The sequence below is a fragment of the Mercurialis annua genome, linkage group LG3, assembly GCF_937616625.2.
Source record: "Mercurialis annua linkage group LG3, ddMerAnnu1.2, whole genome shotgun sequence".
Taxonomy (NCBI): Eukaryota; Viridiplantae; Streptophyta; class Magnoliopsida; order Malpighiales; family Euphorbiaceae; genus Mercurialis; species Mercurialis annua.
Genome location: NC_065572.1, coordinates 3,385,365 through 3,412,859, shown reverse-complemented (window position 1 = coordinate 3,412,859; position 27,495 = coordinate 3,385,365). Strand labels below are relative to the sequence as shown.

Here is a 27,495-nt window from a genome sequence, read left to right as displayed (position 1 = left end):
TCTCATTCATTCTCAACAAATAGAGCAATTATGTTAGTTCCCACCTTTTTTAAACAACTTAATTTTATTTTATTAATTTTAATGATTTAACAAATAGAGCAATTATGTTAGTTCCCGCCTTTTTTAAACAACTTAATTTTATTTTATTAATTTTAATGATTTTTAAGGTAATATTTATCTTCAAGGCTAATACTTCTATAAATCTTATCCTCTTTAATTTAAGATTATTACTTTTTGCAGTATTTGTTTTCTAATAAACTACTTAATCATTGTTTAACATTCAAATTGAGTTTGTGCATTATATTTCTGTGATTTTTTATTTAAAAAACAATTGCCATATGTATTGTTTATTTGTTTGTATGTTCAACGATTGTCATATGAATGTGCTCTAATGCGCAATTATATTTTCAGCTGGTGAACAAATCAGCCGGACCATTCGATGCGTTGTTTTGCATCGGCCAGTTCTTTCTAGGGTCGCCGGAGCAGCTTGAAGAGTTCATGAATATACTGAAGGACGCACTGAAATTCCTCTTCCGACCTACGTCATCGGCGACTATGGCATCGCTGCAACTAAAGTACTGTCCGCCGCTTCTAGGAGGCATGCCAATTTAGGCTTTAAATGGACGGTGTCAAGATTTCTGAGAATCTTATTTGGTTAAAAGGCAACAGCAAGTTTACTATTTACGGTAACAATATTTCTACATGTGTATCATATAGTCCTTTAATTATGGTCATCTGCTGCTAATTAATTAGTTATTACTTAGCAATATCGCAATTGCAGTTACTAATTATGTCATTGTATTATTTTTCAACCCAACTAACAAATGATATAAATTTGGTCTATTAATAAATAAAAAAATATAAGTTTCAATTGAACTCTTTCCACTTTTAGTTCTTTAATATAATATACACAAATGAAAAATTTCTATTTTTTTTCTTATTTTATATAAATTACTGATTAAAATTTAATTTTTTACTACTAAATTATTATAAAGTAATTGTAGTATTTTAAAACTTCAAATGTTGTCGAACAATGAATTTGTTCCCATGAAGATTTGCCATTTTTTTCTCATTGCTAAACTGGTAAGTTTGTTGACAATATTTAACCTTAACAAAGTAATATTTGTTTGATATATTTTCTTCATTTTAAAAAATAAATATTATGTAATTTTTTGTTTTTTTACAAACCTTTGATTTATTTAATATAGATGATTTGTAATGAAATATTATATGGTTTTTTGTATGTATAACCTTACAAATGGGACAATTTTTAATTTATGTAAAGATAAATTTTAGTATGTATAACCTTACTAACTAATTTGGTGAAAGCAGTTAGTATGTATAACCTTACAAATCTAATAAATAGACTATAAAATAAGTAAAAAAAAGGTACAAAACTTTATATCAGTTGATATTTTAATTCTAAAATAAGATTTAAAAGGTGTTAATATCTATTATATCGGTTTTTTTAATATAACAGCTCATTTAAAATTTTTATTAAAGCCTATCATTTTTAAATCTAAATATTTACATCTTATATAAATTACAAGCAAATATTGTAATTTTTACAATCACGTAAATCTTTTTTTTTTTTGCAATTGTAACCAAAACTTTGAGTTTCATTTTCAAATTCAAACATACATATATTTTATCAATTACGATCAAATATGAAAAAATTATCTAACTTTTAAAAAAGGTTATACAAACATTCACAATTGATAAAAAAAATTGAAAGGTTTGGATATAAAAATAAAATTTAAAATCTTTCAAATTGGATGTAATTTAAAAATTAAAATGTTATTGAAATATATTTTTATTTTAAAAATTAATTACTAAGATTATTCGAATGCATTGTAATATTATTATTTTATTAGTTTACAAATTACAACGCTTTAATTTTTGAAAATATTTATATTTTTAAATTTTTATCATACTTTAAATTATATATAAATTTGATTCCGCGCAAATGCGCGGGGCTTACGACTAGTTATTACCTTAATACAATAGCCTTGTTTGATAAAAAAAAAATCTCCGTGATTAAATTTACTATTTAAATCCAGTAAAAAGTAAATGAAATTGTACTTCTAGATTTTTCTCCAGTATGGATTTTTAAAAGAGTCCTGTAAGAAAATTTCCACCCATATCCAATTTGTTTTTCATAAGGTGTTGTATTGTCTAATATGTTTTTACATACATTTTATACGTATTTCTAATTGGATTTGAGATTTTTTCGAGTTGATCATGAGTAATCTAATTCGTTCATACATGTGGTTGAGAACATATAAAATTAAGTTGAAATTTTCAAAATAATTAAAAAAGTGTATAATTACATTTTTTTTGATAATTAAGAAAGAAGGAGTGTTTGTAGGAGGAATCAATACTACAACCTAATAAATTGCTGCTCAACGCTTATACCATTTGAGCTATAACTCATTGATCAATTGTATAATTACATCATATGGAGATTAAAAAATAAAATAAAAATTATTAATCACATGTTAATTGATCCCGTCAATACATCTATATCTATCTATACTATATATAAAAGCACGGATTGGGGAGGGGGACAGGCAAATTTACTGAAGGTTTTATAGTCATTAACTAATTAGTTATTTAATTAATCACTATTGTAATTAAAGTTCTAATTAGAATAGGTAACTAAATTATCTCCAATTTAGTTTTTAGTATGTAAACAATAACTAATTTGTCTCCAAATTAGTAGAAATACCTATCTTTTAGTTTGATTTAACTATAAAATTAAAATACTGGATTTGGTCAATATATTATTATTTAAATTTCTATCTTATTATTTTTAAAGATAATATTAATAAAATTAAGTTAATGATTTAATTATGGTTATTATAAAACCAAAATTAGAATAAATTCAATATGAAAAAAATATTTAATAACCGAATATATTATATTTATTTTTACAAAAATTCTTAACTAATTTAATATTAATTATAAATAAAAAATTGATATAATTATAATAAATTTACCAATACGTACATTGACGAGTTACGTTACGAGCTACGTGCATAGCACGTAATGTGAAACTAGTAAATTTAAAAGAACACACTCCGTCCATCTAAACATATTTAAAACTATATCATGTGGTAAAACATGAGTTTTTTTTTACAATCAAATAATCTTCTATTAATATCAAACAGTTACTTATGTAAGAGTTTATAAAGAGTATAATCGTTTCTAATGACCTGTCATGGAACAAGAGGCAAAACCTTGTTTGTAGGCTGTCTTATAAAATTAAAAAAAATTACATAACTGCTCTAACACAATAAATTCCGATGTTCTCATGTCTAATAGAACACTCGCCAACGTTTCATAAAAAAAAAGAGCAAACATTTCAAAGAGAAAGACAATAAATATAAAGAAAGACAATCGCCATTATAAAGGTATCAAAAAAACTAATATAACTTATAAACTATTTCATCTTCGGTCTTGAAAACTCTTGATCTATCTGTAATTTTTAATTTGTATATATATTAAAATTGATGCGTCTCGTCGATAGATTTACCAACAAAAAAAAAAGAGTCGGCTATTTATTTTATTATAAAGTAATAAAGATATGACTACTACCAGCGGTAAAAATAAATCATTGACGCAACTAAAACGAAAAATAAAATAAAATTTTCGAGGGTTAGGGTTTTCTATTTGAAAAAAAAAGAGAAAGAAAAGAATTCTTAATGTTATATTTAATTCTAATTAAATTCAATAATTGGTAAAACATGAGCTATAGGTTCCTTATGGCATACATAAATATTTTTTATATATATATTGCTATTTGTCATCTAAAATAATTATGTATTTGGTAAAGTTACGCGGATGGAAAATGACAAATGTAATTTATTTTAGCGCAAATTACATAATTAACACTTTGATATTCCTAATTTCAAAAGTCTACTTAATAGTTTTCAAGTTTTAATTTCGTTAATTATTAGGTCCCTTCATTAATTTCGACACTTACTTTTAAACGATTTGGTACCCTACTTTTAATTTTGTGAACGATGTGGTCCCTCACTTTTAATTTTATTAAACGATTTGGTCCCTCACTTTTAAACATTTTAGTACCCGAGTTTCAATCCGTTAAACGAGTTGGTCACTCAAATTAACAAAAGTATCTCTCAGTTAATGGAATGAAAACCGAAGGACTAATAAGTAAACTTTTGAAACAAGGAGTATCAAACTGTTAATTATGATATATCTCAGGAGCCTCTAAATAATTTGCTCTTTATTCTATATTCAATTTTTATTAGCTGGATAATCATCCGCCATTTTTGTCCTTATTCACTCCAAATCTTAAAATTACTTGGCAACAACGAAGTAGCCAATCTAATAACACAGAGACTGACAGAAACAAAGAAACTAAAGAAGAAGAAGATGGCTAAACATTCTTCACTAGCAATAGATTCATGGATAAGAGAAGCTCAAGAAATGTCAAAATTAGTAGAGGATATAGAAATTAAGATCAAGAACAAAGATTTAGAACAAGAACACACCACCCGGCTTAAAGACAACGCTAAATCCAAGGTTTTTGAAGTTGGAATCAAGCTTGATCGCCTTGAATCACTTCTCCTTAATCCACCTTCAAAGCCCATCTTGTATGTTTTAGGGTTTTTAAATTACTTTCTTGATCAAAGATTTGAACTTTTTGTAGTTGGTACTTCGATTTCAGTTTTGTTTAGTTGGGTCCTTCAATTTTAGTTTATTGTTTGTTTAATTTATGAATTATCAAGATTGAGTGATTTAATTGAAGTGGGCACTATCTGAATTAGAGTTGAATTTAGATTAGATTGGTCAATTAATATGTGGTGGCAGTTTATTTGCAGAACTATTGATGATTTGGAATTCAGATGGAATATGATATCAGACTTCAGGCTGAGGACACGAGCACTGGCTGCTAGTCTCTATACATTGTCATCTACAAAGAGGTGTGTTTATATAGTTGGATAACTTGAATTGAATGTTTTTACTTCATTGTGCCATCAAAATTTCGGTTCTGAGAGTGTTATAGAACCAGAAGGGTATAAGTTTTATCGTATGTTGCACGGAAATTTGTCCGGTCATACTTTTTGGATTTGTTTTCCATGTCCGAAACCTTTTAAAATGTCAAACTTTATACTCCCTCCGTCCCACAAAGATAGGCCGTTTGGACAAACACGGGAATTAAGAAAAAAGTAGTTAGATTAGTTAAAATTAGTTTATTTGTGTACTTTTCCATTTTTAGCTTTTAATTTTTTTTTAAATAAATAAATAATGTATTGATAACTAATTTTTGTATTGGTGTATTTTGCATTGGTATTAAAAAATGACATTTATTCCATATTGGAACATGGAGCAATTAATTAAGTTGAAGATAACAATGTACATTTATTAGGGGTAAGTAAGATTTTTAGGTTTAAAATTATTAACCAAAAATAGAAGGTGGCCTATAATTTGGGATGTGGGACGGAGGGAGTATTTCTGAACTATTCTTGCAAAAATTGTTGTCCTGTGATTTTTCCGCTTCTCATTTCTAAGTGTTCCCCATTTCCAAGTGTTTTCCGTTTTCGTGCAACATACTTATTTAGATTATGCAGCCAGTTTGTAGAACAACTTGATGACTAGCAAGTGCACGAAATCAATCGGCTTGTTACTTTGTTAGATTTGATGGTCTTTGAAAAGGCACTAATTTGCATCTGTTACCCTTTTTCCAGGGAAAGAAGCTTGGCTGTTGGAAGTAACCAGATCGATATACTAACCAACAGTGATGATCGGGGTACAACTCTGTTTTTTTGGCTCTCATCTCTTCTTATCTAACAGTATTGTTAATTTGTTAGTCTAGGAGACTAGGAAGAATAATCTTACACACAACTAGGGTTTCAATCACATCTTCACACATTAATATAACGGTAACCTATGAATCATGCTTGTGATAAGCTATGCTGTACGGATATAAAAACGAAAACGTTGTCTAAAAGGGGCGAAACAACCATTTTTAGAATAGTAGGTTATAAATATAGAGATTTGCGAATCAGAAACCTTTTTTGAAACAAAATGCCGAAACGTAAGATTTGAGAAGTTCCCGTGCAACATAGGCACGTAACTCTTCACTTGCATGTATCTTATTTCTTTAATGTGCCATTCCAAATTTAAACACACATTTTCATAGAGATACATGGTTACTCGAAATGTTCTGATACTCTGAAATTATGGCATTGATGGTCTAAGAAATGGTCCGAATTTTATTCTTGAATGCAGATGATATAAAGTCCTCCTTCTCCAAAGATCATCCAGATATGTTTGAACCTCTTATTGTGAGTATGCTTATATAGAGTCTCTCTTGATTTTGAAGGTTAAGGCTTCTGACTTCTGCATCTTGCCTCTTTTACATTGTGCAGTCACAGGATTCGGCCCAAACTCGAATGCAGGTAGAATCAACAATCTTTTCAATTTCCTCTTTATCTATATTTTTTTATAGTTTCCTAAAGTTAACATCTCTTCTTGTTTGGATAAGCAGATGAAACAATCCGGTTCATTTACTCTAATGAGCATCCTCAGGACGCTGGTTTGCACAATCTGTTGGATTCTCGTAGCAGCTGCGCTTCTGCTTCTTCTGATCATCGTTTGTGCGCTGATATAATATATCTGCTCTCTTCCAATAGATGTACAGCTAGTGACGCATCTATTGTTGCTTCTTCACTACGTTCAACTTCGAGCTCTACATGGTAGTTATTTTGTTCAGAACAGTAGCTTAAAGTCTTAAACATTTTACCTATATTTAATCTTCTACATTTAGTAGCCTTCAAAAATCTTACTGGAGAAAGATGCGGAAATGAAATGATGGCGATCCTATCTGGCATTTCTGCAATTCATTTCGAATAATCAAGAAATAGAAGTGAAAATAGAAATTGAAGATAATAGATTTACAGAGATTGTCAGCATACAGGAAATTCTCGATGACGATTGGATTGCTCGAGCATGTGAAGATAGATACGATTAAGGCTGGGATATGCATGTCAGTAAGCATAGAAAGAAAGATACATAATTTTTCTGTAAATATTAAACATATAGTGAAAAGTGAAATACAGTTTTATGTGTATATATATATATATGATTCATGATTGTTTTCTTTATTGATTATTTTATATTCTCAAGTAATTGCTCTGCTAACTGTATAGAATCATCAAAGCACAGATTTCTTACACTATTAATAACTATTGATTTTGTATCTAGCCTATGCATTCAAATCAAACTAACTGATCTAAAATTTTAATTTTTAAAACCTAATCGATTTTATAAAAATCTTAAATATCTCAAATCGAACTACACCAAACTAAATCAGTAGATTCAGGTGATCTTTTTTTTTTTGATTCGGTTTATTTTGTAACAAAAGTACATCAATTGTTTTAACTTTTAAAATCGAACTGAATGAAAAGATCAATGTTTTGTAAAAATCAAACCGAAGGCTCGGTTACGTTTGGTTTTTGCACATCGTATGGGGTCTATTCTAGAAGGGGTTTTAGTGAAGGTAGCATGTTTGATGTTTAAAGTGAGTTGCTTTCTCCAATTTTTAGCAGTTGAATTGCAGGTTATACTCTTTCATATGTGAGAATGAGATATTGAAATTAAAAACTTGAAACAGAACAAGTTTATATTATAATAGCATAAAAATTGATACAGAACAAGTTTAAACACTAAACACTATGTACATTTTTCCTGAACATTAAGCAATTCAACTCACAACATCAATGGTAACAGGAAGATTCAAAGAACTTTCAAGAGCTGCACCTCAAATATTAAGGGCTCACTTGCATGAGACAGAAGGCTTCTTCTAGGGCCAAACTGCAACCAAAAGTCATCAACCTAACTCTATTAAGTACTCTATACAGCACTCTTTATATTATATAAAAAAAAATATGTGAAAAGAACTGAAATGGCAACGCTGAAATGAAAAATTATATTTTTTACAAGAATAGGTTATAAATATAAAGTTTCAGAGTTTCAATTGGCGTTTCTGAAAATGAAACTATAAAGGCGAAAACGTAAAACTTGATAAGTTTGATTGCAGCACATAAAAGAGGATGTAAAGAATCAAACCTCATCAGGGACTGGTTTCAAGTTTTCGTTAATGTATCCAACAGAAGGTGGTATCAATGCTCTTCTCTTCCCTGACAAGATGGGAAAGAATGTATAAATATACAGTAGCTTTCATCACTAGGTAGTTAAATTTCATGTGAAAGAATGAATGACACTGTCAGCTTTCTGTCTTCAGAACAAACCTCCAACCTTCATGCCAATTAAGACCTCCTTCAAGCCCTTGATTATCTGTAGCCGTAACGTAAATGCTTAAACAAACATTTTCATTTCATAATCAAGATTTAAATCTCCATTCAATTAATCCCCATGCCAAATACTCAATCTAGAATCAAGCTGTCCTTAGAAAACACACCAGAAGGAATTTCTCAGCTTACCCTATTCTCATCCAGAGGAAGTATGACAGGTGAGCTTTCCCCACTGAATTGATCTACTGTGCTGTACATGGTTATATTCAAAAGGGTATATTAGTCCACTTGATAAAAGGATGAAAATACAAATCAGACTTACTTATAGTTTAAGTTGCACGGAAACGTACACGGAATGCTGAAACGGGAAATAACTCAAACAAAAAACGGCAGTAGGAGAGTTTTTATAAGAAATTATAAAGTTTCGGAGTTCCATAAGTATTTTTGGAAATAAAAATGAATCACCGAAAAGTAAGACTCTACAAATTTCCGTATAACATAGCACATAGAAATAGCATGAACTTACACCAGGCATAGGCAATTTTAAAATCTGTGAGAACAGCTGAAAAAAATTGCTACAGAAAAATTACCTATGGACAAAATATCCATTCGAGCGACGGCATACATAATTTACTTCAACCACGTCTCCTTCATGAGCTTCTTGACCATTTCCTTGAACAATCTCTAGAATGAGGAACAAGATTTTAAGTTTTTCTTTTTCCAAGAGAAAACTATGCTAAATTGTGCTAAGAAGCTTAGTTATTGCATACAATGATCTAGGTAGGACGGACACTGACGCAGGAAAATGGGACATTCGGACACGGACACGGCAAAACGGTGTTATTTTAAGATTTCCTATGTAGAAAAATGAAGTTTCATTTCCGAAACGTTTCCGAATAGGGACACGTTGATGGAATGAAGTGTCGGTGCTATACCCAGATAACGATTGTAACACCCATCAAATCATTCACATTAAGCCTTTTTTTTTTTCAATTCAACAGCATATACAGCTGATATAGACAAGATCAAGAAAATAGATACCTTGAATTCTCACTCCACTATCAAACTTCAAAGTCCTGAACACTTGAAAATTTCAAACAACACAATCTCACATGACAAAACTAACAAAATTTATCAAAAAAATTGCATCTTTATTTCTTCATCTAAGCTTTAAAAACAGAAAAATGGAAAAAGAACATAACTTTTTACCGAATAACTTCAGGTTCTTTCATTTCTGGCATTACTGCTGCTTCAAGAACTGGTTCATTAACAAAAAGAAGAGCTGTACTGAGACCAATACACTTGAACAGCAGTCTTCTTGGCAATCTTTTTACTGGTAATGACACAAATCGGTCCTCCAAATTTGTAACCGTGGCATCTTTGATCCTCTTATTGCTGTGATGAATTGTGCAGATGTTGAAGAAATTTAGTTTTAAAATATAGTGACGGCAATAAGAATGTTGATTAATGCAATAGATTACCTTGAAAATTGGAATACTGAAAGGAAACTGAACATGGTCTGTAATGGAAGGCCCTCCATTTCCCAGAAAGGTAAAATTGTGGCGAGGTTGATAAGTCTTGGCTATCAACAAGATAGAGAGCTTTGCTTGCTGGTAATGGGCCATTTATTTACAAAAGTAAGGAGTTTGCTTTTATTTCTAGCATGAAAAAAGGATTAACTTACATTTATGAAAAAAGTTTAAGTAAACTATAATTATAAATATAATTATCTAGTTAATTTAGTTAAACTAAAGTTTGGCCGGCACAGAGTGTGCATCTTCATGGACGGTTTAAGATAGAATTCCATTTTTATAGTAATTATCGGCGAGCATTTGTGAAAGAAATTGAACCCATATAGAGGGTGTTTGGTTCAGCTTTTTGGTGGAATTTTTAATTTTTGCTTTTCAAAAAACTCCATCAAAGTGTTTGGTGAGAAATTTTTCAGAGTTTTTTGGAATTTTTTGAACCTCCAACAGCTGCTGTTTGAAAAGCTCTATTTTGGAGTTTTTTGCCAACAGTAATAGCTGTTTCATTATTTAGACAAAATTACCCCTATTAGAATATAACGTTTTTTTATATATAAAATTATTTAAATTATTTTTAAATACTCTAATCATTTATAAATTATATAAAATTATTTTATTTATATTAAAACAAATATAATTTAATAACTTTTTAAAAAATTTATTACAAACTTTTCAAAAAAATATCTAAATAAATTTAAACTAAATATTGCTTCTTATAAAAAATAATTATTAATACTTTTATTAAATAATATATGATATAATATATTCATAATTTAATAAATAAAAATAAAAATTATACCCTTTACGGTCATTTTATATATAAAAAGCTACAGCTAATTAAATCTCACCAAACACTTATGGTCTATCAGCTATCAGCTACCAGCCAACAGCTAACAACTATCAGCAACAACTAACAGCCACCAGTTATAAAAAACAACTGAACCAAACAGGCCCATAGTTAGAAAAATGTTTCAACCTATAGCTCATTATTAAGATGGAATTCAATTATATACAACTGTTTTAAATGTAATTTAAAATATAGTTTCGCTCCAATTTAAATTTAAAGAGAATAAATATCCTACGGTTTTTTTTATATTATCTATAATTATAAAAATGTTTAAAATTAATTATTACTTATCTCATGAGTTTAGATTCGAATTTTTATTCTATTTTCAATTTTAATTACTATTACCTTCATGACTTTAATATCTCATATAGCTGAAATCTGCCTATAAAGAGAATTTTAATTATAAAAAAAATTTGGGGAGAAAAACAATTCAAATCTAAACTTAATGGAATAATAATAATTAATTATTTTATTTATTGATTTTTTTAACCTACTTGATTTTTCAAACTCTATAAGTATCAATTTGATTAATTGACTCATTCAGTTAGTTAAATTTTAATTTGGTCTAAATTAACTTGATTAAATTAAAAAAAATAAAAATAATTATAAATAATTAAAATTGAATGGAGAAGCAGTTGGTGATCTCTCTCTTTCTAGAGAGAGAACATATTATCTTAGAGAGAGAAATTTGTTTTTTTTATCATTTTAGCACAAAAAACGGTGATTTACGGCTTTTAGTCAGAAATCATCGTCTTTTAGCTCGTTTCTTTCATTGTCTTTTTATTTTTTTGAATAAATGGTAGTGTTTTTTTCGGAGATTAATGTTTTTGTTTGTGTGTGTTTTTGTTCAATCTGCAGTTTGTTGTGGATTGTTCATGCCTTTTAGTGTTGGTTCAAATTTCGGATTCAAATTTTTGAAGTTTTAAATTTTTTTATATTGTCTCAAGTATATTTGCAGTGGAACAAACAAATAATAAAAATTCAGAGGTTCAATTAGTGTTAAGAAATTCCCAACACTTGAATTCATCCTGTTTATTTACACTAGTAAAGTTTGTATCTTTGAATTTTTATTTTTATTTTGTTTTTTTCTTGTAGTTTATAAAATTTCAATTATATTTTATTTTAATTTACGATGTATTTTGACGGATGAGATTGTAATCCTGATTATTTACTTAATAATATATAATCTTCCTTTGTTAAAGAAAATAAATTATAAAAATTATTTAATTCAATTTCAACCGAAACCACTAACCAATGCTCAAAAGTCACAGCAGCTACACGAAAAGGGAGTGAACGTGGTCGTTTCCCTTCCACCGGAGAAAGAACTGGAAAAGATAAAGAAAGCAATTATTCAGTTCACCCCAATGGCAACCCATTTTCACCAAATTAACATTGAAAACATATCTATGAATAAGGAAATAAAACGTTGACATAATCCTAAAACATTAAACTATTGTCTCTTCCATAAACATTCTTCTAATTCCATTATCCTTCTTTCATTAGTGGCAACGCCACCCATAAGTGAGCCAACCGCAATAACGTCCAAAACAGAACACTCCACCCCCAACACCTTGTTCCAACTTCGAATCTTTTTCACAACCTTATTACCATCTTCTTCTCCGTTTAATTCTCAACATACCCTCTTCTTCAATTCTAATTCTTTCTCTTAAACTTCAACTGGGCTGTCTTCAAATTGGGACTTTATTGAATTAAGCTCTGAAAGTTTTTAACTTTTTGTGCTATGGCTTCTTCAATTCTTCTCCCGGCCAATTCGGTTGTCGGGACCAGAAGATGGACTCCTGGGTTCCTGCTCTCCGGTGCCTCCAGGTCGGTGGGGAGGACTCAGAGATTGGTTTGTGTTAGGTCTGCTTTGGATTCTTTGGAAACTAAAGTTTCTGATATGAGTGTCAATGGTAAAATTCACTTCTTTCTTTTGCTTTAGTTTGTGTTATTTCTTATTGAAGCCATGACATGCTTATCTGATTCTTGGGTGTTGATTTTTTTTGGGCTGTCTGAGAAATGGGAATTTTAGATGTTAGTTTTAGTTTGGATGTTTAGTTTTTGCTTTTGAGATCAAATTTTGGCTTTTGAACATATATTTCCAGCTCCAAAGGGGTTGTTTCCACCAGAACCGGAGCATTATAGAGGGCCAAAACTAAAAGTGGCTATTATCGGAGCTGGTCTTGCCGGGATGTCAACTGCAGTGGAACTATTGGATCAAGGTCATGAGGTGCTGTTCATTGTACTTTCTGAGTTGTCTGATGCTACCAAAGATCTCTTATGTTTTTGTTTTTCTGCACACTTTATTTTACCTAGTGACTTGATTCTATTGGAACTGTAGAGGTAGTTTGGGCTTGAGTTGTGACTGTTTCTTTTCAGGTGGATATTTATGAGTCAAGGACTTTCATTGGTGGTAAAGTGGGTTCATTTGTTGATAGACAGGGTAATCACATCGAAATGGGACTTCATGTCTTCTTTGGTTGCTATAATAATCTTTTCCGGTTGTTGAAGAAGGTGAGGAATGCATAATTACTGTATTATGAAATTTCGTTGATGAATGTTGTGTCAAGTCAAGATTTGTGTCTCCTATCATATTTCTTTTGAGAGTTCGTGTTCAACATATTTCCATCATGTGCCAGAGATTGACATTTCCTTTTTACCAATAAATGCTGCAATTGATTTATTCTCTGATCATGTCTCTTGAATCTATGGATGAACATAGGTGGGCGCAGATAAGAATCTACTTGTGAAGGAGCACACTCACACATTTGTAAACAAGGGGGGTGAAATTGGCGGTATGTTTTAATGCATGATCATCTATAACCAAATTTTACTTTGGAATAGTTATTTATAGTTTATTATTACCTTCCTTTTTATCATTTATTTTTGGCATAGTCAATCTCGTGTTTGTCCATCTTTTGATGAGTTTAAGTTGGATTGCAGAGCTCGATTTTCGTTTTCCAGTAGGAGCTCCATTGCATGGGATCCAAGCTTTTCTAACTACAAATCAGCTTAAGGTATTGTTTACTGTTATGCTGTCTATTCTGAATATATCCACATATCCATATATCCATTTCTTAGTGCGACGACCTCAACAACATTGTGACAGAGTGCAATAATTGAGTAAACTTTTTTTAGTATTGCAACCTAAGTTTGTCCATTTGAAATTTTGCCAATAATGATAGTGCAAGAGAAGAGTTTTTAGGGGATTTACTTGTCTTCTAAATTTACGATTTATGGACTTGCACGAAAATACTGAGTCGGCCTGATATTTAAGTCATTACCCTGAATATCATGGTATCCATTTCCTTCAACTTTCTTTGTCCACTGCAATACTCATGGACTCAAGGTTCCTTTCTCATGAATGTTGTTCAACTGCAGATATATGATAAAGCAAGAAATGCTTTGGCGCTTGCGTTAAGTCCAGTTGTCAAGGCCCTTGTTGATCCAGATGGAGCATTGAAGGACATACGGGATTTAGATAGTGTAAGAAATGACAGATCTCTTATTTCAGTTTTTGATATGTAACTTATTGAATCTCTTTCATTTCCGGTGTAAATTTCTTTTACTTGAAACTGCATTTTGTACTTCCAGATTAGCTTCTCCGACTGGTTTCTGTCTAAAGGTGGTACACGCACTAGTATTCAAAGAATGTGGGATCCTGTCGCGTATGCCCTTGGGTTTATTGACTGTGATAACATCAGTGCTCGTTGTATGCTCACTATATTCTCCTTGTTTGCCACCAAGACAGAAGCATCTTTACTACGCATGCTCAAGGGTTCTCCAGATGTATATCTGAGCGGTCCCATTAGAAAGTATATCGAAGATAAAGGAGGCAGGTACGGCTGTAAGACAGATATCAAATAAACTTAATGTATATGCTAGATCATTTTTTATTGCTGTTTCTGTTTCTTCAAGGTTACATCAAATAAATGTTTATCTGCTCGAGCAGGTTTCATTTAAGGTGGGGATGCAGGGAGATACTTTATGACGAGTCTGCCGACGGAGAAATATATGTCACAGGTCTTGCCATGTCAAAGGTAAATGTTTTGTTTTACTTCTCTTAGATACAAGAGGCCATTCCATATGTCATTGGTTCGTTATTCACAAAGTCTGCTCTTTTGAATGCCTGAAGCACAAAATTGCTCAAAAATGAAAACTCAACGTGATGCTTTGTGGTGTAATGAAGTCGAGTCGAAACACTTCCAAGTTTGAGCTCGACTAAGCTCTAAATTCTGAAGCTCAAAACTCGACCGAACTCGATCTAGTTTCAGTTTAGGAGCTCCAGCTTGAACTCGGTAGAATAATTGAGACTCAATCTCGACTTGATTATTGTATAAATATCTAAAAGTTAAATTGTAATATAAAAAAAAAGGAATTATTGTAAGCATATATAATTATAAAAGATAAAAAAGTAAATTATTTTAAGCTCGATTAGGCTTGTGAGCTTATCAAATTTATTTTTTGAAGTTTGAACTCGAGGCAGCAATTAACTCAAGTTGCTCGACTAGTATTAATCGAGCCGATTTCGAGTATTTCTCGAGTCAATCCCGAGTAGCTCGCGATTTGGATTTACTCATTACACCCATATCACTGTTTAGTCAGCTTAATCCTACTCTCAGCTATAATTTGATCTAGGTTCTGATCACAAATAGCCATGCGGTCTAAGAAGGTGCACACATAAAGCATCCCTTCTGCATCTTCTAAATATTGTTGTATGCATGCATTGCAGTTGGTCGAAAGGGAATCAAATCTGATTCTATGTCATTGTGTATATGTTTGCTTTAACTGGTTCATTTCTTCGTTTTATATCTTTTGGACAGTGTTTACACAAATCTTTCATAGAGAAAAGTTTTCTTTCTTTTGCAGTCCACTAACAAAAAAGTTGTGAAAGCCGATGCATATGTTGCAGGTTTGTGATAAGTCTCATCCTCTCATTTTATTGTATGGTCATTTTATTCCTTTCTTTAAAGAAAACTGTACTAAAATCTACTGTTCTGTTTGGTGGCAGCATGTGACGTCCCTGGAATTAAAAGATTACTTCCATCCAAGTGGAGGGAATCAAAATTCTTTGATAATATTTATGAGTTAGTTGGAGTACCCGTTGTAACTGTGCAACTTAGATATAACGGATGGGTCACTGAATTACGAGATCTAGAACGATCTAGGTGACTGTCTTTTCTATAATGTCATTCTTACAGTATGAAATGAACTTGTTTTCAAAGACAAAAAGTATTGTGTGGTTACGTAGTATTTCTTAAATCTATTCTATTGATTGTCGTTTTCTATTTGTTCCTTAGTAATCCTTTATTTGTTTTGACTGGTAGGCAATCAAAGAAAGCAGTGGGTTTAGATAACCTTCTATACACTCCAGATGCCGATTTTTCTTGTTTTGCGGACTTGGCGCTCGCTTCTCCTGAAGATTACTACATTGAAGGACAAGGTTCATTGCTCCAGTAAGTGAAAATTATGTTATTAACTTATTATCATTAAGAATTGAAGTTTCTTGCTTTACAGTTTACACTTGAGCAATGTCATGCTAACTTTCCCTATGACTGATCTTCCATGATCATGATTGCTTGTTTCTCTCCGTCTCAAATTGGTAGGCACTATTTGAATATTTTGTCTCAGGTTATAGGCAGTCAATTGTTTCTTAAGCGATGAAATGCTATACATACCCTTATTATGTCCGTGTCGTATTCAGCTTTGCTAAAACTGTAATTTTTCAGGTGTGTTCTTACACCGGGTGATCCGTACATGCCCTTGGTAAACGAGGAAATCATAAAGAGAGTGACAAAGCAGGTTGGCAGCTCTTAAACAACACCTCAAAATATCATTGATGGTTTAATATCTAATAGCTATATTATGCAATCTGTAACGTCCAATAAAAGCTTACCAACTGCTGATAGTCCTTTGATTCTATTTTTGTGTTTAAGTATCACGCATTTTATCTTAAATTAGTTGGTTTAATACAGCTCTTATCACTTTAGAATAATTTTTTGCATAAGGCGCCTTGTTAAAAAAATGGCTTTTGCAGCACATTGGCTTCAACCGGCATAAATTACATACCGCAGTCTCAATTGTCTGGTTGTGAATTCTTTTTCTTGTAATGAATCAGGTTTTGACTTTATTTCCATCATCACAAGGCTTAGAGGTTACATGGTCATCTGTTGTAAAAATCGGGCAGTCTCTATATCGAGAAGGACCTGGCAAGGATCCATTTAGACCTGATCAAAAGACGCCTGTGACGAACTTCTTCCTTTCTGGCTCTTATACGAAACAGGTAATTTTATCTTCTCCTCAACTATTGCATGTTTGATGAAGTTCCTGCTGAGGGGTTTGCAAAAACCGAACTGAACAGACAAATTCAATTCTGTTTGGTTTGACATTAAAAATTTAGTTTTGGAGTCGATTTTGTTCTGAAAGTAAAAAAAAATCAGTTAAACATTGTTGCATTGCAAAATCAACCAAATCAACTAGTTCAGTCTGGTTCGGTTTGAAATTTGTACATTCTCATGAATTTGGTCCGGTTTGAAAAAAAATGGAAAATTTTCGGTTCCATTCTATTCGAACTGATTGCACACCCCTAGCTCCTGTCGTCCACAAGACACTGTTGTTTTGTCGGATGGAATACGATAGTAAAAATTTAAGGTTCAATGTTGAACAGGATTACATAGACAGCATGGAAGGAGCAACTTTATCAGGAAGACAGACATCAGCATATATATGTGAAGCTGGTGAGGAGTTAGTAGCATTGAAGAAGAAACAGCAGCTTGGTGCCACTGAAACTCCAGAAAATGCACAATCTGCTGCACTCTCCGATGAGTTGAGTCTTGTATGATAAGCGCGGTAATGGTGATATTTCACATCTCCTCATTGATGTTCTTCAAATGAAATTCTATAATCAATATATGAAAGGTTAGTTAAGTTTATGCGTTCGCGATCATTGCTCGTTGTTTTCTGTATCCCGGTGTTCGGATTATGCAATGCCTGGAGGTTATGAACAAGCCACACTTGAGCACCAGATAATTGAAATTACGTATATACTACACACATGTTAAAGAAAAGGTCCCAAATTTATCTAGGATAATGTTTTTTTCTCATTTTTGTTTTTGTTAGTGTATGTATAAAAGAAAAGTTACTAGAGGGGCTGTTGCTAAGATCTTAAAAGCTACCATAAAAACATTGAAGGACTATAAAGTTTCCATCTACCCCCTATGTAGTATTTAGGGAATTTCTCGAGTCTCTTTATTTGAATCTCAGAGCAGAGCTTGAATCCTAGTTCGATATTAAACTCAAACAACTTGAGCTCAGATCGAGATTAAACTCGAATAACTCGAATTCGAACTCTACTATAATTTTTCAAATCGATCTCGAGCAAATCAACAGTAGCCCAACTAGCTTGTATCCCTACAAACATCAAACACATCTACCATCCAACAATGAAGCTAAAAAGCAGTTATAGTTATTGCAAACACAACTCGATGTATATATGCACACAACTTATGTAGCACAGACACTTAATTATGTTATGCTTCAAAAACGTTTCGGACATTTGATGCTTTGGCAAGCAACTTCATTTTTCATATAGAAAACCTTAAAGTAAGATCATTTCGCGATATCCGTGTCCGTGTTACCAGGCACGGAACAAAAGCAGAATCATTTCTATTTTATCCACTCAAATCCATTACCACCACCTTTCTCAATCTCACTCTTGGCAACCTCAAGATCCTCATCAAACAAAAGATCCCATTTCCCTTCCCACTTAATAAAAAACTCGGTATCTTCAAAATACTCAACTCTATGCACATCACCACCCGGAGTAAACAAATAATCACCAACACCCAGATCATACTTCACCTTCTTGCTCAAATTCCATACTCTTTTACTCCCTTTCATCACCACCACATCATGTCCAAATGTATGGTGATGCGCTGGTTCTACACTCCCCGCCTTAAACCTCACTACTGCTGAGGTTGGACTCTCTCGAACAATCTTCATCGAACCGCCCGGGATCAAATCAACCGGTTCGAGTTTTCGGTTCTTCATTAAGGAGCATAGAGACTGCATGGGGTTACGGTTTCTTCCTTAGAGTTGTCAACTTTGTCATATTTCTGTCCGATTCCATGCATTTCTGTGAGCGAGTTATCGAGAAACTCGGAGATGTCTTGGCTCCAGGGAGTGAAGTTAGAAGCGGGACAAGGTGCTTTGAATGGAGTGGTTAGCCACGTGTTGAGTATCTCTATACCGGCTTCTGGTGACGTGGACATTCCGGAGACGGCGAGTACGTTACAGTTGTTGATGGAGCGGGTGTTGGTGGCGTCTCCAGTGGAAAGACACGTGGATGCGTAAACACCGGGGAACTTGTTGGCGAACATGGACACGCCGACGCCTGTTCCGCATGCTACAAGGCCGCGAGTTTCTGGGGATGGGGAGTTAGTTTTAGCGTTGGCGGAGGAGACGCGGCGGCCGACTTCGGCGGCAATGGAGTAGTAGGAGGAGGTGCCGAGGTCTTTTACTTGGATGTTGAGAGAGCGGAGGTGAGAGACGAGAGCGTCTTTGAGGGAGCAACCGAAGGAGTCTGCTCCTGCTATGATTTTCATTAAACGGGTGGGAGTGTCGGAGGCGGCGGCGTCTGCGGCCATAGGCGGTGGTTGAAAGATGAAATGTTTGGAAGTGAGTGGTAGCGATCTTAGTTTCTATGTAGGGGGTGAAAATGTTGTCTTGTCTTTGATGGACAATTCTTAGCTAACATGTGTATTGAGACAAAATAAATGTCTAAGTTCATTATCTATATGCATTAGTGTATAGATGGTGAATATAATTATAAATGAGATTTGATGGTAACTGTTTTATATTGATTTAATGAGATTTGAATTTTTTTTTTAAATTACACAAACATGTTAGGTTAATTAATGTTTTTTTAATAATAAAGCTTTGATCATGTGAGATTTACTATAATATTTGTATTTTTTTATTTGTTACTATAAAAACACCATCAGAATTATATAAAAAAAAGGACAATAGAAAAAAGACGTCAAATATAAAAAGTAAGAAATGTATTTTTATAATTAAAAATTGTAAAAAGGTCATTTTGATAATAAAAAAATATGAGTGTAAAGGTGGTAAATTCTTCAATTTAGTTGGTTACACAAGCTTATATATAATAAATAAAATAAATTATAATTATTACACACTCATGTATCAAATATAGCAATTAAATTAAGGGTTATTGTCATCTTTTATGTTTTATCGATTTAAACACAATTTATCAAATTTGGTATTACATATTCTAATTTTTTATTTTTTTATATTAATAGCCCAATTTTTCACTTTGTAGTATCTACGGTCTAAATGTCTTATATAATGTTGTTTTGATTATTCAAAACCGCCAAAACAATATCATTTTTACGGAAAATAATAAAACGTCACCGGCTAAAGGATCAAAAAATTAGGCCTAATACCCCAAAAAGGCCAAACATTTAATAAAAGTGTCAATTATGTCCCAATCTTTAAAATGTCTCGATAATGTCCACAATCGTATTATATTGTCTAAAAAATGTCTAAAATTAACAAATAGTTATAATTTAACAGCTCTTAATTAATAGTTATAATTTAAATATAATTATCATAAAATATTAACAGTTATCATTTAAATATGATTATCATAAAATATTAATACTTATAATTTAAATATAATTATCATAAAAGTCTCAATTATGACAATAACTCTTAAATTAATAGTTGTAATTTAAATATAATTATCATAAATAATTAAAATTAAAATATATTATTACTTTTTTTTTAATTTTTTTTTTAAATTCATCGGATCTCATTAAATTGAATATGAAACAGTTACATTTGTAAGAAACTCGGGATAATTTGAAAACTAAACCCGATGACCTGACATGTAACAGACAACATGTAACAGACAACATGCTGCCTGATTCGCAGACCTTACTTACGAAAATAAAAATAAATTACTAACTGTTTCGCGAATTAAGTGCAGTCTTCAATCACTTTTCGTTCGAATTTCTCCAAACACCCACAAACTCACAACATCCGATTCAATCAACACTTGATATAACTCATCTAAAAAAGAGACAACAACTCCTTCTAAAAATGAGACAACAAACCTTTCACATAGAAAGGACAACAAACCTTTCATAAAAAAAGACAAAATAATACATTCAAAAAAAAAATGAATAAAACTAGTATAGCTCATAGACGAATCCATTTTGTTACTGAAAAATCTTCAATCTATCGTCGATTCTTGATAATTAAATTGCGCTTCGTGATAAATTTTAATCCGTCAGAAAAATGAAAAAAATTTGGCTATTTATTATATTCTATGGAATTCAAATAACATAAATAAAAGGGGTGGCTACCGTCAATAGAAAAATTAAGCCATTGACGGCTGCCGAAGAAAAAAATAAAAAAAAAAGCTCTAGGCGGCTAGGGTTTATTAGAGAGAAAAGAGAAGAGAAGACTGCTAGGGTTTTATTTTTAATTAGAAACAGATTTTAACTTTTTTTTTATTATTATGGTTGGTCTTTAATATTCCATTGTTTATTTAAATAAGATAACACCACAACCAAATCTACCCATTGACATCCGCCGGAAAATGGCGGGAATCTGTTTACCAAATCCAACCTTGAGGTTCAAGGTATTATCACAGAATCCGAATCCATTATCAGAACATACAATAGAATTAAAAAAATTTGCACTTTTTTTAATATCAAAGATCAATAATGTAATCTTAAAATCTTCACCTCCAACCCTAATTATTCTATCAGTTTTGCAGAGAATTCATGGCATTAGATGCTGTTCAGGCAATGAAAACAGTAACAGAATTGAAACAACGAAAAATAATAAAACCCCACAATTTTTAAAATTATCAGTCAGTGGAGTTACTGAGCTTTTGAGACTCTTCTCCTTCTCCACCAAAGACAGGTTTTTTCTTTTCCTTATTCAGTTCATCCATTAATTTTGAATATTAGGGTTTTGTTATGTTTAATTATAGTTTTCTTCACTTCTTTTAAGTTTTTTTTTAAAATAATAGGCGAGCGGAGGAGCAAAATTTACAACTTTAGCATAATGCTGGCTAGCGTTTATATCATTTGAGCTGTAGTTAATTGGTTACTTTTTTGAAGTCTTATTTGGTTATTTGGATAGGGTAAGCTATGACAAGGAGAGAAATGAGAAATCTGTTTCTAGTGTTGAATCTGTTGATGATGTTCTTATGATACTTAAGGATGACTACGAGAATTCTTATTTTGTTTCAGGTAATTGTGAATTTTTTTGCTTTAATTATTAGTTTTTTTAGGTTGATTTTGCCTAGTTGAGTTTATAAGTTTGTTTTTTGTTTTTCTATTTTGGAATTAGGGATTTTCACTTTTGACATCTATGATGAAGATTGTATCTTTGAAGATCCTACTATCAGGTTCCAAGGTAAGAACAGTCATGATTTCCTAATCAAAGAATTTTTTTTCTAGTTTGGAAACGGATTTGTTCGAGGATTGCGAATGTGGTGGAAAATCAACTGATTGTCTGATTCTTTTGGATTTTAGGTACTGAATTATATTCTCGTAACTTGAAACTACTCGTTCCTTTCTTTGAATCTCCATACATTGGTTTAGAGAACATAGAGAAGGTAACTGTATTCAGATTTTTGGTTAATATAAAGTGGTTGAATATATATTAGCACAAATGTATCTGCACCCCAGAGCAGGGGCTTAGTTTGAGCCACTCCCGACAAATTTTGCATTATACAGTCAGTCTGAAGTTAAAATCTATATTGCATGGAAACTCGTCGAGTTTGTTGTTTCACATTTTGTTTCTGTTTTGAAAATGCTTCTGAAACTCCGAAACTTTACATTTATAATCTATTAGTATAATAAATGTTGTTTTGCCGTTTTTCTAGTTTCAGGATTTTGTGTTTCAAAGTTTCCATTTCCGCGCATCCTTGTCACAGATTCTCTCTGAAATGGCTCGCTCTGAAAATAAGAAATGACTAAATACAACCGTTTGTTTTCCCTCTTTAGTTAAGTTACCATGATTTGAATACCCTCATTGCTTTGGTATAAAGAATGTGGGAAGCTTTCAGCCTGCAAATGATCAGCTCTTGAGTTATTCTTAAGAAAGAACTTGTAAGGTGCTATAGGGCTGAATCCTGTGGCAGGTCGAACCACCTTTAGTATCGAACTTTTAATATCTACTTTTACTTTTGACATTAAATAAATGCTCTTGACATTAAATAAATGCTTTGATTAAATAAATGCTCTTGACATTAAATAAATGCTTTGATCTCTTGAATTAAGGACAAGTTTTCTAATCTGTAATGATGAGAAATGGACTTATTTTTGTTTCTAATCTTCTTATACTAAGGGTTCTTTGTACGCAGGGTGTCAATTCAGATACAAATTACTTGCAGGCAAAATGGAAACTAAGGCGTGTAATTTGTTATTTGTGCTTTTTCACATTTCAAGACAAGATAAATTTTAGCTGAACTGGCGTGTCTGTTTGATTGCTCTGAACTTTTTTATCTGATGTGCAGAACCTACCTGAAATTTCCTTGGAGGCCCTTCATTTCAATTGATGGGAGGACAGTTTACGAATTAAACAATAAGCTTAAGGTTGTGTTTGTTCCTTTTTTTAATATTGGCATTTTGTGCATATTTGAAGAAGTGAAACTTTTTGTAGTTAAGGAGCCAATGTTATGAATCATAACAACTTCTGTTTTGACAGATTGTTAGGCATGTCGAGAGCTGGAATATTTCAGCACTAGAAGCAATCGGCCAGATATTTACTCCTAGCTCCTGGCGACCAGGTAATTGAATTTATGTAATCTCTAGAACTCCAAAGCTACTGTAAAATACATGAACCAGACATTCCTGAAATAACAAATACATATCGAGATTAAAAAGAAACATTAATAAATAAAGAACTTCTCCTTACCTTTCCTTTTATTTGCAAGGATTACCTAATACCTAGGCAAAATTTCATTTCATCAAATTCTTGTATATATATATAGATGGCATCTCATTGATGTGATTTATTGGCTAGACATTGTTCTTATACTAATCTGACCCTCTGGCTAGCGGCTGCTAAAAGCAAGCTAATGTTTAACAGATGTACAAAAAGCTACATGATTAAATCAGAACTCCTTCTGGGAAAAAAATAAATCAGAACTCCTACATGTGTACATTGATTTATTTATTTTTGTAGAACAAAGTATGGTTCATTTTCTGAACTGAACATTGATTTAAATCAGTGGTCCTACCATTTTCACATAGATTAATGGAATTCTTTATCAGACTGTGCTTTAGGCCTTAAGCAATGAGACTACTCGAACACAATTATAGTTTTGCTATCGGTAGAGAACCAATGTAGCACGAAAATAGAAATGCCAAAATGAGAAACCTGAAACGAAGAACGGTGTTTAACAAGAATGAAATCTAAATATAGAGTTTTGAAGTTTCAGAATCATTTCTAGAAACAAAAATGAAATGCCAAAACATAAGACTTGATAAGTTTCCGTGAAGATACCGTCTTTCCCATTGACATAGGCATGCTATAAGATATCAAAGTTGAAGTAAAAAAGCAAGGGAAAACCCATACGGAGGTCCCGGTACAATACCATTTTCGTTCCGGAAGTCCTTGTATTATTTTTTTGTTTTTCTAGATCCTGTACTTACCTAATTTTAGCCAAAAAGCAATTGTAATGATAGTAGGAACAGTAGCACTAACATCTAGTATTTGTGAAAAGTGTATTATGTTTTTGGAGATCTGGTATTTGGAGAATACGTTTGATGATTATGATGGTGGTAGTAGCAGTCATGCGCGCATGGTTACAGTTTTGCTTTTGTTTATATATGCTGGTCCTGTGGGTCTAATGAGTAAGCTTTTGAATTTGGAGAGCTTCTGCTAGGAAATGAAATGATTCATTAGTATTATTTCCAGAGTTACTAAACTATAGTGAGCAATCAATATTGTTACTTATTTTTGTCGCGTGACGATATATTTTTAATTGAAAATTTACTCGTATAAAATTTAGTCTGAAAAATTCCCAATAAAACAAAAAATTGCTAAAACTGATTGCCATGTGGCAAAATTAAACTCAGATTTATAATTAATGGATGCAAGATGAATATAAATCACATTATGGTAATTATTAAATCAGCTATTAAAAACAATCAAACTCAGATTTATAATTACCTAGTCCCTGCTCCAAGCATACAACAGCAATGAAAAACCTCCATTATTATTACTACTTCCACATGATGACCTAGTAGTAGTAGATGAAGAACATGAACTTCTACCACAATCACTACTCTCCTCGGCCCACTGCAACACACTCGAATACGACGACGTTCGCGGCAATGACGTCATTGCCGCCGGCTTCAACGCCTGACTTTCCCCTAACAAATTACTCTTCCTCATCAACCTCTTCTCTAAACCTACAAATTCCGGCCATACACCGCCGCCATCACCAACTTGAAAAATAAACACACCATGAACATTAGAATTATTGCTGTTACCGTTGCCCTTACTGTTATTAAACCAGTTGAATACGTCCCAAAAGAATTCAACTTCCATGCCACCAATAAAAATCCTTTCATTTCCTCTAAATTTCCATGCCAACCTTTTAACAGTAAGGCTTACTTTTCCGTCAACTTTTACTATAAGTGCACCTATATTATTACATAACTCTATTCCAATCTCGTGCTTAGATCCTAAAAACTCAACTCGTGATACGTAAGTCGTATTACGTCCAAACACATGCTCTCTTCTAGATAGCAGAGTCGGTTCAGCTACAACTCGGCTAGCGATCAGGCTGGTTTGACGAGTCAACTCCGTTGGAAGGTCACCAAGGAAGAATTCTAATCTAGCATTGCAAATAATGGCGATATGGAAACACGAGTTAGGCTCAGCGGAGTTGTGGGTGAACTCAGCTCGAGTGAAGTCCCAGTAAACCTTGATCTTTTGGTAATGGTGGCGGGTTAAGTAGATGGACTTGGAGCCTACTGATTTGTTTCTGAAGAAGGAGAAGGGTGACGACGGGTAGAGGGAGATGGTGACGGAGAATAATGAATCCGAAGCGAATAGAGTTACGGAGTGAGTGAAGAGTGTTTTCGACCAGGTGAGTGTGAGGTGAGTTGGGGAATCGCAGAGGTGAGTTAGGTAAAGGGATGTAATGAGACTTTGAGGTGTTTGATGATGAGAAGTGTTTGAGAGTGTGTTTGGGTGGCTGAAACAAGATGGGATCATCGTGTGTTTTTAAGAAAAGAATGAATGTAGATAGGCTAGTTAGTTTGAGTGAGCTTTGTTGTTTTGTAGTTGATTGAGAGGAGAGGTTATTTGAGAAATTGTAGTGTGAATTCAGTTCGTCGCGTAAATTATGAAACTATTCGCGTACAAGTTTTTGTCCATTTGTACACTCTACGAGAGATTAAGTTTTTTACTATTATTTTTTTAATAAATTATGTGTTTATTTTTGGACAAGAGAGTGTTATTTTTGTATCCGTAGAATTAGAAGTGAGTTCTAATTGCTAAAGTCGGTAAATTAAGGGTATTTTTGTCCATAATAACACTCTCTTATCCAAAAATTATTGCATTTTACTTATCGATAATAACACTCTCTTGTGTTATTATATACAAATATAATATTTTGGAGCTTAAAATTATTGCATTTCACTTCTAAATTTGATTCATGGGTGAAACATTTAGTGAAGAAAGGCGGTTTAGGAGAATTGAAGGTGTGCATTTGGTTTAAACCAAATCAAATTAAAATATTGCTTTTTCTAAACCAAACTTATTTTTTAAGAAATCAAACTATTTCAAATCAAATCAAATTAGTTAGTTCGGTTTGATTCGGCCATTTTGGTTGGATTTTCCGTAAAATTTAATTAATATTTTAATATCTAATATCCAACCAAACTAAAAAACTGAAATTTTTCTTATAAAATAAAATCGAATTGAACCATATTATCAGTTCGGTTTGATTTGTACACACTCCTGGTCGGAATAATTAGATGACAAAGGATGTTCCCCTTCCATGAGAACAATCATATAAGCAGGTCCTCTTCCTTAATTTGCGCCTTTGAATAGGGCTTTCTCATCTTTTTTTACGAATGTGAGCTGGTTCCCAATTACTGGTTTTTCTAGAACCAGATTTATGGGGTAAGCATTTTGAAAACAAAAAAAAGTTCTGAATATTTATTTATTTAAGTAATATTACTAAAATATTAAATTATTATTCATACGTTATCTAATATCTTACCTTCAATCTAAAATGAAAAAATCTTTTATATATATATTATGATTTTAGTAACTTGGAAGTAAATTATTTACTCTTAAATTGTTACTTTTATTACAATGGCTAATACTGCAGTAGAGTAGTCTGCTGATATTCACTTGACCTATATTAAACAGATAATTAGATTCATCAGGAGTGAAATAATAGCTTTGAGGCTGTTTAATTTGTTGATTTGTCTTAATTAATTATATTTATCAACTTTAATCTAATTGTTCACATCGATGCACCAAAAGAAAAGATAAAATTACTTTAATTTTTATACCTATTTTATTGATGAATATTCTTTTGTAGCTATTATATTGTGAAAGTTGGCCAAGGCTTTGCACACTAATAGCTTTCATGTCCATTAATCATTATTACGGATGCCTTTTCTTTCATTCAACTTTTTTTAATTAATTAATTTCAAGTTAATTAAATCTACTTTAACAATTCGTAGTGAGCCAACAATTGTTCTGCAGACAAGAATTCAGAATAAAGTCCCCTTAATATATGAAGATTAAGCTGCCTTAAATTAAATAATTT

The 27,495-nt window shown here is 32.1% G+C and overlaps 6 protein-coding genes across 12 annotated transcripts; 3 read left to right on the top strand and 3 right to left on the bottom strand.

Moving 5' to 3' along the window:
• Positions 1-619: 619 nt before the first annotated feature.
• LOC126671417 (uncharacterized) lies at positions 620-7,154 on the top strand. Its single transcript, XM_050365186.2, has 7 exons — positions 620-654; positions 4,275-4,619; positions 4,848-4,949; positions 5,715-5,776; positions 6,259-6,314; positions 6,399-6,428; positions 6,518-7,154. The coding sequence occupies exons 1-7, from the start codon at positions 620-622 to the stop codon at positions 6,638-6,640; spliced, it is 753 nt and encodes a 250-aa protein (XP_050221143.1). The 3' UTR covers positions 6,641-7,154.
• On the bottom strand, positions 6,024-9,938 carry LOC126673650 (peptidyl-prolyl cis-trans isomerase FKBP16-1, chloroplastic). 6 transcript variants are annotated; one of them, XR_007639346.2, is made up of 11 exons: positions 9,764-9,937; positions 9,492-9,677; positions 9,324-9,358; positions 8,873-8,966; positions 8,472-8,532; positions 8,280-8,325; positions 8,098-8,168; positions 7,789-7,842; positions 6,945-7,002; positions 6,816-6,862; positions 6,024-6,718 (listed from the first exon to the last, which is right to left on the bottom strand). XR_007639346.2 is itself a non-coding variant. In XM_050367875.2 (10 exons), the coding sequence occupies exons 1-10, from the start codon at positions 9,820-9,822 to the stop codon at positions 6,706-6,708; spliced, it is 666 nt and encodes a 221-aa protein (XP_050223832.1). In that variant the 5' UTR covers positions 9,823-9,938; the 3' UTR covers positions 6,024-6,705. The 6 variants fall into 6 exon arrangements, 3 of the variants coding, with proteins under 3 accessions (XP_050223832.1, XP_055961108.1, XP_050223833.1); XR_008790334.1 differs by having other exon boundaries at positions 6,816-7,002; XR_008790333.1 differs by having other exon boundaries at positions 6,024-6,862.
• Positions 9,939-12,024: 2,086 nt separating this feature from the next.
• On the top strand, positions 12,025-17,587 carry LOC126673260 (zeta-carotene desaturase, chloroplastic/chromoplastic). The gene is made up of 14 exons (XM_050367341.2): positions 12,025-12,568; positions 12,761-12,885; positions 13,035-13,169; positions 13,378-13,450; positions 13,599-13,672; positions 14,037-14,141; positions 14,250-14,494; positions 14,608-14,695; positions 15,525-15,567; positions 15,667-15,823; positions 15,983-16,111; positions 16,385-16,457; positions 16,774-16,938; positions 17,323-17,587. The coding sequence occupies exons 1-14, from the start codon at positions 12,397-12,399 to the stop codon at positions 17,494-17,496; spliced, it is 1,758 nt and encodes a 585-aa protein (XP_050223298.1). The 5' UTR covers positions 12,025-12,396; the 3' UTR covers positions 17,497-17,587.
• Positions 17,588-17,806: 219 nt separating this feature from the next.
• On the bottom strand, positions 17,807-19,418 carry LOC126673262 (DNA damage-repair/toleration protein DRT102). The gene is given in 2 exon segments (XM_050367342.2): positions 17,807-18,721; positions 18,724-19,418. Coding segments are annotated over 2 exon segments (978 nt in total). The 5' UTR covers positions 19,301-19,418; the 3' UTR covers positions 17,807-18,320.
• Positions 19,419-21,210: 1,792 nt separating this feature from the next.
• On the top strand, positions 21,211-23,611 carry LOC126675139 (uncharacterized). Of its 2 annotated transcripts, XM_050369737.2 has the most exons (8): positions 21,211-21,321; positions 21,460-21,608; positions 21,831-21,940; positions 22,041-22,106; positions 22,226-22,308; positions 23,059-23,105; positions 23,212-23,290; positions 23,403-23,611. In XM_050369737.2, the coding sequence occupies exons 1-8, from the start codon at positions 21,280-21,282 to the stop codon at positions 23,490-23,492; spliced, it is 666 nt and encodes a 221-aa protein (XP_050225694.1). In that variant the 5' UTR covers positions 21,211-21,279; the 3' UTR covers positions 23,493-23,611. The 2 variants fall into 2 exon arrangements, with proteins under 2 accessions (XP_050225694.1, XP_055961202.1); XM_056105227.1 differs by lacking the exons at positions 23,059-23,105; positions 23,212-23,290; positions 23,403-23,611 and adding an exon at positions 22,579-23,041.
• Positions 23,612-24,794: 1,183 nt separating this feature from the next.
• On the bottom strand, positions 24,795-26,097 carry LOC126675138 (uncharacterized). Its single transcript, XM_050369735.2, has one exon. The coding sequence runs from the start codon at positions 25,923-25,925 to the stop codon at positions 24,873-24,875; it is 1,053 nt and encodes a 350-aa protein (XP_050225692.1). The 5' UTR covers positions 25,926-26,097; the 3' UTR covers positions 24,795-24,872.
• Between the last annotated feature and the right edge of the window lie 1,398 nt (positions 26,098-27,495).